Here is a 16,325-nt window from a genome sequence, read left to right as displayed (position 1 = left end):
ACCACCCAAACTCACCTGGACAATTTTTAAAGTGGGGTCCATGTTACAGATCTAATACAAGAGAATAGAACACAATTGCTATGGTCTGAATGTTTGTGTCCCCGGAAAATTAATATGTTGAAACCTAATGCCCACTGTGATGGTATCAGGAGGCGAGAACTTTGGGAGGTGCTTAGGTCAAGGGAGTGGAGCCCTCATCAATGGGGATGGTGGTTTATAAAAGAAACCCCAGAGAGATCCCTCCCCCATCTGCCATGTGAGGGCAGATTGAAAAGTTGCCAGGAAATGGATCCTCACCAGACACTGAATCTGCTTGGACTTCCCAGTCTCCAGAACTTATGAAAATAAGTTTGTTGTTATTAAGCCACACGGTTAATGGTATTGTGTACAGAAACCTGAACAGACTAAGACGATAATAGAATAACATTGTAAAATAATGAGATTAGACTAACAATCATCTGTCTTTTCTGATTCACATCCTTTCTTGGCAATTGCTGTTCTTTGGACTATAACCACTATATTCCAAGTGAATAGCATACTTTCCTTCTTACTATGGTAAAGGTATCATGTATTTTCCTATAACAAGTAAGAATGCCACAATAAGATTAAATTATGCTATTAATCACTTTTGAGTTTCAATTGTGCATTTTTATTAATTTTTAAATTATTAATAAGTACTCTCTGAATAAAATCCAAGATGGTGATTGTTCAAGCACCAATGACATCACTGAGATGGTGAACAAACTGGAATGCCCATCTACTTTTAAAGCATTAGAGGACAGACAGGGAATCCTTCACATCTTGTAAAATATGTCTGAATTAACTGCACTTGATTTCTAAAGGTATCTAAGGTTCCTCTGAATAGAGTTTAAACTCCACGGATATAATAGGCAGAGAGCTGCATGTATCCATTAACTTTGGGTAAATCAGCATTGCTTTCCTATGGCTTAGTCCCCTAGCCATCAATAGGTAGTAACAAAAACACTGCCAACCTCCGAGAGATATGACAATCTAAATAATAACAATAATGATAATAGCAGTTACCATTTATTAAGCATTAAGGGTGTTAATTTGCAAAGATAGCCACAGAATCTCCTCCCATTCCTACATGTATATTCCTTGTAATAAAACTTTGTGGAAGTTGCATCTCTTTCCTGATCCTTTGACTCTGGCCTGGTCTTGCGACTTGCTTTAACCAATAGAATTTGATGACATTGAGCAAATGCCAGACCCTAGGCCTAAAAAGGCCTGTTGCTTCTGTTCTTGCTCTCTTAGAGCCCTGCTCAAGACCACCCTGTAAAGAAGCTCAAACTAGCCTACTGGAGGATGAGGACACATGAAAAGAGAGGCTTGACCATCCTTGCTGTTCCTGCCATACCAGTGAAGGACCAGACTGATAAGATGGTTGTCTCAGACCGTCCAGCCCCAGCCAAACCCCACAAAAGAATTGTGGTCTCAGTCATAAAATCATGAGGAAGAAATCATTGTTGTTTTAAGTCCTTAAATGTTGGGATGGGTGTTTTTTGTTTTTGTTTTTTTCTGCAATTATAAATAACTGATACACTAAGTGCTTTATATTTAGTATCTAAATGAATCTTCTTAACAATCCTGTGAGGCCAATACTATTAATGACACCACATTACAAATAAAGAGCTTGAAGCTCAGTGAATTTAAGTAACTTGCCCAAGGTCGCACAGTAAAGCAAAAAATCAAACCCAGCTCTGGCATCAAGCACAGATTTAGATCGCTCTATCATTCTATGGTGATGTTTGTGAGGAAAACAAGGGGTGGGGTGGAGGGGGACTTTTAAAATCGACGTCAGATTCTTAGTATTATTTTTCTATATGGAATGTAATATCTCTGTTTTGGGAGTTTCAAGGAAACAATAGTGTATATGGAAAAAAGTAGACAAATTAAAAATTCAGATAATTTATTTGTAAAGGACTATACACTATATCAATCAATATCTTATATTCAAATAACTTTCAAACAATTTAAAAAGTATATAATGTAATAATTTTAATAATTTAAACAATACATGAGACTGAGGTACTAGATCCTCTATAAAGTTACAAAAAAGTAAATTCTACTGAGTTTCTCTGATACCTTCATAAGGTTGCAAATCAGTAAACATTATGCTCCCCTAGGCTCTCAAGTCACTTCAGAGATTGTGTTTCAGGCCAGGCCACCTCCTTCAAGATCCTTTTATTCAACTGCACCTGGGTGCTCTCAGAGGCAAACTAATTAATCAAAATACTGATGGGTGAGAGGTTACGCTCAATTAACTATTTATTGAGTACCTGCTAGTTATCTCATTACTAGATTCTTGGCAGAGACAAAGAGGTAAAGACGCATTCTCTTAAATGAAGATAGGAATGTGTGGTAGAAATCAAGCAAACTGTCACCTCCCTTAAGCTTCTCTGGCCATCGGATGAAAGATATAACAACCATTAACGTATCAGTTGTGATCGTCCACCCAGAATGCAATCATTTTAACTGATGTACGGAGCGCTTACATGCCCATGAGCCATGATTAAAGGAACTGTCTTGAAAGCCTTAGCAACTATGAACTAATTGCTCATTGCCAGCCCTCATGGTTGCCCACCTGGTTTCCACCTCCCACACCATATTTGGGGACTTTTAAAACGATTAATTTCTAGACCTTCAGACTCACAGTATATCTAGAATAGCAGACAAAACAGATGTCTGCATTAAAGAGAAACACCTTACCCCTCACTGAAAGTCCCCATCGGAGAGCGGTGTTCAATGCCTCCGTGTTCAGAACTTCCTTTTCCAGCCCTGATCCACTTTCATTACAGGTGGCAAATGATAAAACTGCTACCCATTGCCTTGGCAACACATCCGTTTGCTAAAAATAGAAATAAAACCTGAGGTTTACTTAGAATTTTCTATCTACCAGGTCTCTTACTAATTCAGGAAATACTTTTCAAAAGCAATAGATAATAATAACCTCAAAGAGTAACAGGAAAATATCTCATGAGAGAAGACACTCATGAAAATGTGTTAGTTTATTTTTTAAATATGAATCAAAAAGTTTTGGTGCCATTAATGTTCTTTAATGTTCGCCATTAAAATAGTATTTCTGCTCTAAAATTTATACTACATTTAGTCTTCTAGTAACTTCCTGAATTTTTTGCATACTGAAATTTCCCATATCGGAATTTTTTTAGTTAGGGGAAATAAAATTACTCGGAAGAAGCTGTAACTGTAGATTTGAAAACGATAAAAGATTAATGCTTTAAAGCTCTAGTGTATAAATTAGATAAAAATGCAAGTGCAAAACTCAAGAATTTCTATATCGTTATTGTAAGTTCCCAGTAGAAGGAACTATAGCCTCATAATTTAGTTATCTCTTATTTACATTCCACTTCAACATTCTTATGGTTCTACTTTTTTTCTTTTATCAGATTCTGTTGGTAAATGGAAGAAAAAAGAAACAGAAAATTTTCATAACTGAGCCTAAATATTAAAAAGTAGCAGCAGATTGTAGAACAGCCAAACACCACAAAAGTATTCATAGTATTTTATTTCTTCAATTTGTTGGCTAGAACCTACCTTTAGCAGTTATCTCAGGGCTTGCTCACAATTTAGGAAGTCAGCTAGGCAGCTTTCCCAGGAAACACGGCAGGACCTGCACTGTGTTGAAATAGAAATACATCTAGACTATGTTTTGGGGCACAATGCCAAAGTCTGCATACTTCCTCACCCTGTAATTAACTATTGTTGTTACAACAGGATTCTCACCTCCATTTGGACACTTTTAATGAGTTTATATGTTTATCTTATTTTCAAAGGGATTGTTCCCTTGAATCATTGAATTCTGAAAGTATTAAAAAATTATCTGTTTAGTTTGCTTCTAATTTATAAGGAATATTACATAGCTAATTTATAGAATACCTAGAATACATAATGGTATCTATCTGACTTTCAAAGATAAGTTACCAAAAGTTTGAAAACCTAAATAATTATTCCTAATAGTTGTTGAATACTCATTATATACCATGTAATATACTAAGCATTTTTGTGCATCATTCATTCATTCATTCGTTCAACATATACCTATTACCTACTATGTGTACTATTGTAGGACCTGGAGAACAACAATGAACAAAATAATATCCCTTTTTTTCATGGAGCTTATGCTTCAGTAGGGAAGCAATCAATGATTAAAAGTATAAACCATGTATAAACCATGTGTAATGAAAATAAGTGCTATAGAGAAATGTGAAGCAGAGATTCTGTGTGTGTGTGTGTGTGTGTGTGTGTGTGTGTGTGTGTCTTATTCAAATTTTATGACATAAGCAGAGACCTGAAGGAGGTGAGACAGTCCAAAATTGGATCTAAGGGGGATGTTTGTTAAAGAGCATTGAACAATTATTTATTGAGTATTTCTTATAACCACTTACCATTTAATCTTAGCAACACTTCATGACAGGTACTTTTATTGTTCCCCTTTTATAGGTATGAGAGTTTTGAGGCTTAAAAAATGTAAAGAAACTTGCATAAAGCCACACTACTTATAAAGGGCAAGCTCAGATTTAATTCAGATCTGCCTCACTCACAAGCTGTGCTTTTAACCATCTTCCTCCTATCAAATTACCCAACTACCTAACAATCTTATTTCCACATGCTCAATATTGGTACCTACCTAATAGGATAGTCAATTACAACATCATGCTTAAAAAGAAAAAAAAAAATCAATTCAAGAGGAAAAGAGTAAATGAAGTTTGGCTCAATCAAATAAATAAATGGAAAAATGTCTCTCTACTCCCCAGTGAGGGATCTAGATAGAGGCAGAGCAGAACTTTTAAATTATGGCTCTCCAGGCACACAAAAAAAAACAAAGGATGCCCTAGCTGACCCTTGGGGAAAGGTACTGAAATTGTCTTTCAAAGCAGCACTCTCAGGACTGCCAAAAAAGGAAAAGGAGAGAGGAGGAAGGAGAGGGAAAGAAACAGTTTGTTACTGGAAGTCTCTATCATCACTTCCCCTTCTGTTCACTCTTCTCCTTTCGATTGAATCTCAGCATCAGGGTTGGATGTTTTCATCTAGCTACATAACTGAGCTCTTCACAAGGTATAATCTACTTCAAGACTGGTCCTGCTGGAATGGGAGGAATTGTTTCCAATATCGACCATCTGCATGACTTCACTTAAGCACTAAATTCCACAAGGTCTTCGCCATGTGGCTGGCTGAGAAATGGTGGCAGAACTCTCTTTCACCAATTCCTTGACCAGGCTTGGGGCCTTTGATTTCCTCTTTACTCCCTGGACGTTCAGATACCTGTGCATTAAGTGTGTGTGTGTGAAGACAGAAGAGTATGCATAGGAAAACGGAAAAAGGAGAAGCTGTGTTCTCCAGCCACTCCAGATCTGCATAAGTGTTTGCAGTGATTGAGTGATTTGAGGAAAAATGAACATACAAGCCCAAGCAATCAATGGGAGATTATCTTAATACCAGGATAGATGTTTTTCCTTCTGCCTCTCAGGTCCAAAGAGGAAAATCAGGACGAGTGGCTTAGGTTGTAAACTTTAAGGTCAAGCACCTTTTCCGTTGAGCTTAGCTCTCAAGTTCTCAACTACGTGTGAAACATAATTAGTAGCACGATAAATATAACTTGTGGAAGATGCGATTGAAAATCAGAGGCCCCTTCCATGGGCCCCGTACAGAGCCTATCATAAAGAGGATTAAACAATGTTAACAGGGCTATTAAAAATTATCACGTATTAAAAGTATGCTCTTCCCTAGCGCCTCTTATTTGAGTTTCTGTGTGGGTGTGTTCGTAAAAGAGGAGTCAGTGAGCATAGAGTGTACTGGGTACAGTGTGTATTTGTAAGGGAAAACAGAAGCTCTCATTGAGAAAGAGCATATGTTTCTGAGACTGCATCTGTGCAAAAGTACATAGTCCCTGAAGTTGTACTAAGAAAAAAAAACTACCGTATTTTAAAAAGTCTTTGATTTCACACAGGTCATCTTCTTGACACATTTCCCTCCTACTGCTTCTTCTGCCTGACCAAATAGCCTTTTCTCACTCTCAGGTCCAGGAAAACCACGAAATGTTTCCAACAGTCTAACAGAGCCTGACTAATCACTATGCATTTGGGAATCCCAGAGGCAAACCTCAGTCCAGGAAGAGAAGTGACTCTCCAGGGCGCACCTGCCCAGAGGGCGGCCCCTCCACAATCAAGCGGAAATCACGTCCTTTCCGAGGGCTGGGGCAGAGGCCCAGCAAGGCAACTGAAGTTGGGCGCGGCCCCGGCAGGCAGTATCCTGGGCGACTCCAGAGTGTGCGCGACCCCGGGAGAACCGCGCGCTCCCCTACCTCCCCGGGGACGGATCCGACTCGCCAGGTATCTGCGCACGCGGCTGGCTCCGCCCCCGCTGCCGGGCCGAGTGCGCCCTCCGGGCGGGAGCCGCGCCTCCTCCCTCGGGGAGGCTGGACTCTGGACTCGGGTGGCGGCGCTGCCCTCGGCTCCAGCCTCGCACCCGCGCAGAGGGCGGGGCGGGGCAGGAGGCGGGGCGGGGGCGGCGGGGCGGGGCTCGAACCAGTGTCCCCGGCTACGCTGCAGCTTCGCCCGCAGGTCTCGCGGCAGGCGAGCGGCTCAGTCGCCTCCTACGGTCCCATGGCACTCCCCGGCTCCCCGGCTGAGTGCGGCTACATCCGTACGGTCTTGGGCCAGCAGATCTTGGGGCAGCTGGACAGCTCCAGCCTGGCTCTGCCCTCCGAGGCCAAGCTGAAGCTGGCGGGGAGCAGCGGCCGCAGCGGCTCAGTCGCCTCCTACGGTCCCATGGCACTCCCCGGCTCCCCGGCTGAGTGCGGCTACATCCGTACGGTCTTGGGCCAGCAGATCTTGGGGCAGCTGGACAGCTCCAGCCTGGCTCTGCCCTCCGAGGCCAAGCTGAAGCTGGCGGGGAGCAGCGGCCGCAGCGGCCAGGCGGCCAAGAGCCTGCGGATCCAGGAGCAGGTGCAGCAAACCCTGGCCCGGAAGGGCCGCAGTTTCGTGGCCAACGGTGAGTGGAGACCGCCACCCCTCTGCAACGCCTCGACCCTATCCCTTACCTACCCCTCCCTCACCCTCAGTGCCCTGTTGCTTCGACTCGCTGCTTCCTGAGGGTGTGGGACCTGGTGTCCTGCCCACCTGTTGCTTGCGGTTCCTTTGTATGAGCCGCCGCGCCTCCAGACTGAGACCGGCTTACGTGGGGAAAGCACTCTTCTAAAATAGCCTCCTACTCAGCTTTGTCATATATGTATCTACATGTATTAAATGCATGTATATATCTATACGAAAGAATTCAGTCCAAGATTTTCACTCCTTCCTAAACCTGCTCTATTTGGCCCCCGCCATACAGTGGTCTTAATCTAGAAGCTCTGGGAGTCTATAAACACTTTGAAATTTTATGCAGAAATTCGGTATGATCATTTTGGAGAAAGCACCCCTAGCTTTTATTAGATTTTTAAAAGAGTCTACGACCTCAATAAATATTTTGAAAAAGAAAACCTTAAAGTACTGACGCTCCTACAAACTGTAAATTGGGATTGCGGTGTCTTGCCCAGGTACTTAAGGGCTCTCCACCCAGTGTACAGAGCGAGTGGTGAAAAAATTGGATAGGAGGCTTTGGGCCAGGGAACAATCACACCGCCCTTCGGAGGAAGAGGAGGAGGAGGAAGAAGACTTTGGCCCCGCCGGCAGCAGTACCCTCCCCGCCTCCGCCTCACTGCAACACGCGCCGATGCACCCATGGGCGCAGCGCTGGTCTCTCCAAAAAATTAAACTTGGAGGTGAAAGGGGTTTTTTTTGTGTTTTGTTTTTAAAGTAAAACACTATATCAGTAATTGATAGGAGAGGTCGAAGGGGAAGAAGATGGCAAACCAGTTGTGAAAATTAGAAAACAAAATAGATATATAATTTTTCTCCCCTGTTAAAAGTCAGATGATCAGAGCCACATAGTACTCTTTTACTAATTTATTTTTTCAGTATTATTATAAAAGTATTATAAAAGTATTACAGAAAAGAGGAGGAAATAAATTGATTAAATTGAGATATCAGTTTGTTTCCTACAATGTTAAACTGTTTTTCTAGGAATTGGGCATGACCAATGAAGAGTCCATTAGGAAAAAGAAAAAAATACCAGACTAGAGATTTAAAGCAGCAGACCCTGGGAGGCTGTATTGTTTTCAGTGTGTGTAAAAGAATCCTAAAGGATTAGGCAGTCAATATTTAAAAACTCGAAATGTAAAGAGAAATGTTTAATGATTATAGTTAATGTAATTGAGTGCCTAATATGTGCCAAGAATTGGACTATGTTGTTTGCATTCATTATTTTATTTATGTTTCAAAAAAACTTGTTAGTCTTTCAACCCCAATTTTATAGATGAAGAAACTAAGCAGTTACATAACACTCAAGTTCCCACAGATAGTAAGTAGCAGACTGATATTTAAACTACGAAGCCTGAGTTTTTAAATCGCTCCTCAGTTATATTGTTAAGCTTTTTGGTTATTAGTACAAAATAGAATTGTTTTAAGACCCTAAGCCCCCTCCCATTTTTCTCTAAATAAAAATGAGCTGGTTCTGAGAGAATGGGAGGTCTAGATAAAAAAGAACTGCCACAGTACATAGGGAAAAAAAGAACCCAAATTTACTGTTTAAGAGTCTAATGACTCCAGAACAACCAAGGCCAATTTTTGACCAGTGGAATCACTGGACCCTTTTAGTCTGTGCAGGTTCAATGCTAAACTGGAACCAAACTAGCTTCTTCTACTTGAGGGAATGCAAAAAAGATATTCTTTCTTACCCCCTGAGAATGGCTGGCTGGAAAGAGCAACCAGCCATCAACTATTCAATAAATGGGAATGAACAGAGGGAAAGAGTATTGCCGAGCATTTACAATGTACATAAGCTTGTTCAAGAATATGTTTGCATTTCATTATATCCTTAAAACAATTATGTAAGGTAGATATAAGGATCCATTTCACACACAAAGAATGTGTTGGTCTCTCAACATTTATTGGACACTTAGTCCCAAACCTACACATGATTTGTCATCTCTACAACATGGTGAATTCATGTTGCTTGGTGAATTCAAGAACTGTCAAATGAGTTTGTTCTTCACGCAAGACACTGCAGGTGCTTAATTGAACACGGATTCTGCTTGCTTTAAAGCAAGAGATTTAAAGTCTGAAGAAGGAAACCTTCCTCTAAAAATTGCATTATCAAATAAAAAATAGTAGCAACCAAAAAAGAACAGCTAACACATTATCTCCATAGAAGGATGAGTTAGACCACTAGCTAAAGGGAATTTTGAAAAGCTTTTTGGAGGAATTAGGTTTCTAGATCCCAAAAATTCAGTAGGATTGGGCCTAGTGAGATAGTTGAAGGAGACCAATCTAAGAGGGAATAGCAGGAATATTTCATAGTTCACAGAATTGATATGGTAGAGCAAAGGGCACTGTCACGGTGCTTCTGCTCTAATGCTTAGGGCAACTGGTTGAGTGGCTCTTCCAACTAAGGAATAAAGTGTTTGAAATATTTTGATTACAACAGGAGCTTCCCAGCAAGCTGAAATACACTCAGCAGCCTACCCAGAAGTGCAAGTCAGGCAGAGAGATAAGGCAGCAAACAACACCTACTTACTTTAAAGCCTTAGCTTTCTGTGACTCAAAAAAGTAATCGGCTTCAAAAGAATTTAACATTAACACGCCATGGAACAATTACCAGGGGTGGTTTGAGTATGCTGTTTAATTAAAGTTCTTTGAAAAGATCTGGGGGCTCTTAATGGTTGTAAGTATTGTTTTTATTATTTTCGGGTTACTATCATGTCTAAAGTTGAAACACAAGCAATTGCTGAAACAGTGCTGGTCTGGAAAGAATCCTGTATCAACACAAGAAATTCTGGGAAGAAATGACCCTGTTGTTAACTGCTCTTAGCTCCGGGGCCCTGGAGAATTCTGAATTGTTGACATACCTGATGAGATAAATGGTACTGATTTGTTGATAAATGCCCTGAAAGGATCTTTAACCCATCAGTTTCTCTCTAAGGCCTTAATGTAAGTAGGTGATGTTCATTGTAAATCACTCTAACTCTTATTTTAAACTGTGCTGGATATTTTACAGTTGGCTGTAACTCTTGGGAGTAGGGGACAGGGGGTCAGAAGTATATAGCAGCATTCTGAAATGAGTCTGTAGTGTAGAGAATTTTCAAAAAATCTGTCGTAAAAGTCACAGAGAAGACATCGAAGAATTGTTATTAGCAAAGGGAAAGATTTAAAGGGTCCATATCCTAATTATTACACTTACTTTGAAAGTACTACTAGTTTACTTATTACACTCCCCCCACCCCATGCCTATGTAGGAAGAAATTCATGTTGTAAATTGTTGTATGTAATACTTATAAAACACAACGAATGATATCCTAATAAAATTTATAACTTCTCTGGAAATCCACCATAAAAACTGAGGCATGCCATTTGCTTAGATCATTTCCCCGGCCAAGATATTTTGAATATCTGGAGAAAGAGTGAAAACTAGCTAAGGTAGCAAAAAAGGCAATTAATAGGTATTACTGCGGGGCGGGGGGGGGTTGTGCAAATCCTGTATGAATTTGTTGTTTGCCAAAAAGGAATTCCAGGAATGAAGCAATTCTGGAAGCTAGGTGACTAGTCATTCAGAAGGTAGGAGGGATCGGGAGAGAGGGAAAAAAAGAGTTCCATGGTGGGGCGGCAGGGACATGGATGGCCATGCTCTGAAACTAATGTGTTGGTAATGCCACCTGATTTAATGTACCTCCATGTCTGCCTAATATAGCCCATAGGCCAATTTTTGTTAAGTGTCTAGTAGATCAAGTGCAGTGAGTATAAAAAAGGTGTGTCTGTTTTTTAGAATTTCTTTCAATTGTAATTAGTCCAAGGAAATAGAATGTTAACACAATGACGATTGCAAAAATAAACTTCCCAGCCCTAGAAATGATGAGAACATATCTTTTATGGGTAAGGTCTTAAGTGAGGGTGTGGTAGGGATGCTTCAGAATCAATGGAACAGTAACTGTGTGATTATGAAAGTTTCTTGCTCTATGTGTCACAGCGAAGATACAGGAAATTACCTTAAAGAGAGGAAGACTGTTCACTTAGGCTTTTTAAAAGGCCCATTAATGTTATCTTTGCCTGTGCTGGTAGCTCCAATCATGGGAACAGCATAGCTCACTTGAATTAGATATTCTAGGTATTTGTTGTTCACATTGACTCATTCTCCTAAAGCGTTGTTTTGAATATAGACTTTAAATTCTTTTCCCATGTATTGAAATAAGGCTGTACATATTTATATTATTTTATCTTAGAGTAGTTAAAATTGATTTTCCTCTCAAATTGAATTTCCAATCTGATCAATAAAAATTATTAAAAGCTTTATTATTTTATGAGAGAACAAGCATATTATTGGCAACCTATCTATGATAGTAATGAAATACAATAACAAAAATGGTCTTAATACATCTGAAATTTAAAAATCAGACTTAAAGTAATATGGCCTATTAAAAGATCATTCTAGTTTCATCACAGATGACATTCAAAAATTTTATACAATTCTGAGATAAATGTTTTCCAGCTATTTTGTGCATGTCCACAAATGTATGAAAGTATAACACCATACTTCTCCTGGAGAAGTGAACAGCAAAAGGCAGTGTTACAAGTGGAAATAGACAAAATTAGGAGAAAACTTAATCTTTTTGTATTAGAATGAGTCATCTCACTCCCCTGACTTATTAGGGTAAGAATAATAACAGAATTCCAGGTGTTCTTACAATAGAAATATTAAGAAATCTGTTGTGTATTTTTGGGTAACGCCATTAATGGTGATTGACTATTAGACATACAAACAGATGTTCTTAAGTGCTTAATGATGAGCTAGGGAGCCCAATATATAGACTTAACTAAAAATGCACGTTTTGAAAAAAGGAAACATAATTTACCATTACCATGAAAAGAATTTACTGATTTATATTCCTAGAATAATGAGCTTTAGGCTTAACGATATTAATTGACCAAAGCATCATAACCAGATTTCTGCAATTCCTTGATTTCCAGAAGAAAATGTTACTCATTAGTAGCTTAATAAATTGCTCCCACTAAATCTTTTTTTTTTTATGGTGACATTGGTTAACGAAATCCAGTAAGTTTCAGCTGTACATTTTAACAGAAAGGCACATATATATTTACATTGTGCGTTCACCTCCCATAGTTAGATTTCTTTCTGTCACCACATATTTGACCCTTTTTACCCCATCTACCTCCCCACTTCCCCCTTCCCCCTACCTTCTGGTAGCCACTAGTCTATTGTCCATGTCCATGAGATTCCTACTAAATCTTAAATCTCACCAATGCATCCATGGAATGGAGTGGAGAAGGATCACATCAGAATTAAAACGTCTTGATTACCTCTTTTCTTTGAACGAGGAAAATGGGAACTTTTCTTGGCAGATGATAGGAACTTCTTACAGGCCACCAAAATATTACAGATAAATACACAAGTCATACGGATGAGAGAATGACAGTAAATATATATTATTTAGATGTAGAATCAACCTTGCTGAACTAAACATAGTCTGCTTTTCTAATCATTCAGAAGGAAAGTCTGCCTACATTTGGGAGAAAGAAAAATTTCTTCCTCCCTCTATTCCCAGAATGACAGAGAAGCAGTAGAAAATATTTGAGTATCTTCCATCCACTCCAAGACAAAAGCGCACATGCAACTACTGCCCTCACATTTTGACTCCAATGTGGCGATCAACAGGGTAGATGTCGACCTGAAGGATTAAGTGCAAACTGAATTTGTGTAACTATGACATGTTGAATGTACAAGAAAATATGACTAATCATCAATTAACTTGTCAAGTGCTGATGTGTGACTGTGCTAGAAATGATGGTAGAGGATGTGATTCTTTATGTCAAGGAAGTAAAAATATGCCTGGAAGTTAAGACAATCTCTTCTTGCTTTAATCTGGGCTCACTCCAGTCCGTTTTCCACATACCTACTAGAGTAAACTTTCTAAAATTTTATTGGATCATTTTCCAACCTAAATTCCTTCAGTTTCTGCTGTTAGCTACAAGAAATAAAATCCTCGTTCAGCATGGCATTTCAAGTTCTTCATGATCTAATGCCTGCAACTTCTCAGACTTCATCCTATCACCACTGCTCCCACTTTCCACCAAACATGTGCTATTTATCTTATTTGGTATTCTTACTCCTACCCCACTCCCCTCCCTCCCACTTTCTTCCCTCCCTTCTCATGACCTGGTTAACTCTTACAAGTCCGTCAAAACTCAGTTCAGTGGTGCCCTCTGATAGGCGGCCTTCCCTCACCCCTCCTCCACCTTACATTGTAGAGGGAGATCTTAAATGCAAGTTAAAGATTTGATAATTGTGAGTCACAGAATATGTTTCAGCAAGGAGAAACATGAAAAATGCAGGGGTTTTCTGAAGCTTCACTTGGCAGTCTCAGTGGATTTAAAGGAGAAGGGACAGCAATTCTGAATCAGTTGGGAGGGAAGAGGTTAGCCCTGGCAAGTGAGAGGCTATGAAAATATCATAATTTATGACCCATTATAAAAAACTGTAGCGAATTTTTTAAAGAAAAAAAATTGAATTTGTGAGTTTTATAAACTGACCTTTTTTTGGCTGTTGCATCATTGGGAGTATAATGTGATATATGTCATTGCAGTTCTAAAGTAATCATTTTGGGATATCTCAACAAGTGAATTGGCGGGAATGCCAAAGTAAGGAGACAAATTACAGGAAGTAAGAGATTTAGAAACTTTCAGGATCTATCAATTTAGTACTCCACCGGTGTGCTAAGTTTCTAGTTTATAATCACATATTTTGGCTACTCAAACAAAATATATGATATAGATACCAGCAATATGAATGGGCCTTTTAAATATATATTTTTGTGGTTATATAGAGCAGAAATTTGCAGATTATTCCAAAAATGCCATAAACTGATGTATCAGAGGATAACCAAACTGCTCAGGAGGCTTCTGAAAAATAAAGGCTTCTGGTGGCTGATTGGTATACCATTAACTAATAACACGGTGGCACCTGGAGCATATGGCCCATGCTCATAGAAGAGCTGGTCTATCCCTGGCCTATTCAATTTTGTTGGAAGGCAGCTCTACCCACTATGCCACCAACTCTTGGCATATTCAACTTCACAAGAACTGATAGCTGGGGGTACTTTCCAGCCATAGATTTGTAAACCAACCAATTCTATTCATTTTCTAGACTGAGCAGTTGCCTAACTGAGTTGTATGGTATGCATGGTGGTTTCCGTAAATATTGGGTTATTTTTCTTAAAAAATAAGAATAGGAAAAAATAAAATAAGTATTTTTTTTTTTTAATGGAAGTCTAGAGAAATGAATCCTATGTTATATGGCTACACAGACAAACAAAAGCGCTTCACCAACTCGAATAGTCCTAATGTATGGTTCTTGATGGGTCCTGACATATTTCATGTTTTAAATTTCTGCTTTTGTTAATAAATGACTTTAAGGATCCACTTAAATATGAATTGCTATACAAATGCTTTGTTATAAGTTTCAAGATGCCATGTCTCACCTGTAATAGCATGCCCCCCAATTTTATTCTAATGGAAGAAGTTAAATCTTTTTAAGGTATGAGGAGAAAGAGAGGTGTTCCCCGAAGGTTGCTGAAGACCAAATTCCATAAGGTGATAGCTTTTAGACTTTCAAGCTCTCCTTACACACACACACACACACACACACACACACACACACACACACACACAAGACCGTTGTAAATTCACACTGTGAAGGCAACTGCTTGTAAGCACAATTAAGTGTAGCATTTAAATCAATACCAGTAGTGAATGCCTGCTGATTTTTGTACGTACATTTAACTATATCTATTTGCATATCTATTTGGAAGTTTTTATGCCTCCATCTCTACAAATTTTTTTTTAGAGCTCATGAACCAAATCAGTTTTTTACCCATGCCCAGAGAGTGCTCAGAAAAGCTTGAAAGAAAAATGCTTTGCTGAATGAGAATGCTACTCTCTTATCTCTAATTGAAGCAGGTTATATAAAGGTTTTGTTTAGCAATTCTCTCGTCTACTTACCGTAAGGGAAGCTGTAGTTGATTTTTCAAATGTGCCCAGATATAGGTAATTATGTCAAAATAGAGGCTTGTCAACTCAATTTCATAAATACAGTAAATTCAGCCAATTAGGTAATATAGCTGCTCAAAAACCCCACAAAGAAGACACTGATTATGGAAATCAACCTATTATTTTTAACCCTATATAACCCATTATTTTGGACAATACTCGCATAGATGACCAGAAACCAAGATATTTTCCCCTAACAGCTGCTTAGGGATAGAATCATTCAGATTAACTTTCAGACCAGGAAAAAGAAAATTACATTATCCTGTGAGGTCTACACCTCTGCCATCTTCTGAGCAATTTGGAATCCTTCCATCAAAACCACCCCTCCTCACCTTCACTCCCCAGGCCTACCCCCTCACCCCACCCCTACAATTTCTCTCACCTGAATTGCTTATTTGAGGAAGGTGGAGTTTAAAGTTGTTCTGTAACTACTTCCCTCATTTCCCTTAAAGTGGACTCCATAAAATATCCCTGGTATTCTTAGAAGGAAAGGTTTGGATGAGTTAATATTAATTTACAGTATTCCCTATAAATCATCACCTTCTTTAGGAAAGACCAGGAGGACATAATGCACAGCGCAATCGAAATGAATGGCCAGAAACTTCACAGTTATGTCATTATGATCCTCAATGGTTGAGTCAATTAAAAATAACCATAAAAAAGTCAAATTCAATGCCACTGATAAATTTACCAGAATAAAAACTCTGAGGTACAACATAATATAAATTAAAGCTTGCACACTAGTTTAGCCCTCCTCCTAGAACAGACCGATTGAAAAAAAAGTGTGAAAAACAAATTTTTGTGATTCAAATTATTTTAAAAACCATGTATCACTTTTGCATGTCGCTTTACAATTTTAAAAGCATTTAATGTCAGCTTTCTGAGGTAAACTTCTCTCTCAGCAACTCAGTTGATAGCTGGAATTAAGGAAACTGAGGTGTCTAAGTGATTAGACCAGACACACAGAAAGCAGTAAAGTGGATGCACCAGGCCAAGTCCACAGATTTCTTTGATTTAGGGAAGATGAGATTTTTTTGTGAAGTAACTGAACCCTTTAAAATATAGCCACGCCCTCATTTTTCATGTTAGGAAATATGGATTGTCATGTTGTATTTATTTAAAGCAAGATGT

The 16,325-nt window shown here is 39.1% G+C and overlaps 1 protein-coding gene and 1 long non-coding RNA gene across 3 annotated transcripts in view; one reads left to right on the top strand and one right to left on the bottom strand.

The window, feature by feature from the left end:
• LOC111741832 overlaps window positions 1-6,384 on the bottom strand; it is a 24,089-nt gene extending 17,705 nt beyond the window's left edge. Inside the window, exons 1-2 of one of the 2 annotated variants that reach the window (XR_002781099.1) lie at window positions 6,344-6,384; window positions 2,731-2,869 (exon numbers count right to left, since the gene is read on the bottom strand). This is a non-coding gene — a long non-coding RNA (uncharacterized LOC111741832). Of the gene's footprint in view, window positions 1-2,730; window positions 2,870-3,576; window positions 3,660-6,343 lie in introns of those variants that run through there. The other variant, XR_002781100.1, reaches the window with a different exon arrangement.
• Window positions 6,385-6,615: 231 nt separating this feature from the next.
• The window catches only part of PKP2 (plakophilin 2), an 83,176-nt gene continuing 73,466 nt past the window's right edge, over window positions 6,616-16,325 (top strand). Inside the window, exon 1 of the mRNA XM_011363150.2 lies at window positions 6,616-7,032. Within this exon, the coding sequence (XP_011361452.2) occupies window positions 6,645-7,032 (388 nt within the window). The 5' untranslated portion in view covers window positions 6,616-6,644. The remainder of the gene's footprint in view (window positions 7,033-16,325) is intronic.

Source organism: Pteropus vampyrus, unplaced genomic scaffold (assembly GCF_000151845.1).
Source record: "Pteropus vampyrus isolate Shadow unplaced genomic scaffold, Pvam_2.0 Scaffold82, whole genome shotgun sequence".
Classification (NCBI taxonomy): domain Eukaryota; kingdom Metazoa; phylum Chordata; class Mammalia; order Chiroptera; family Pteropodidae; genus Pteropus; species Pteropus vampyrus.
Note: the sequence above shows the minus strand (reverse complement) of the source record. Positions and strands in the feature narration are given on the sequence as shown.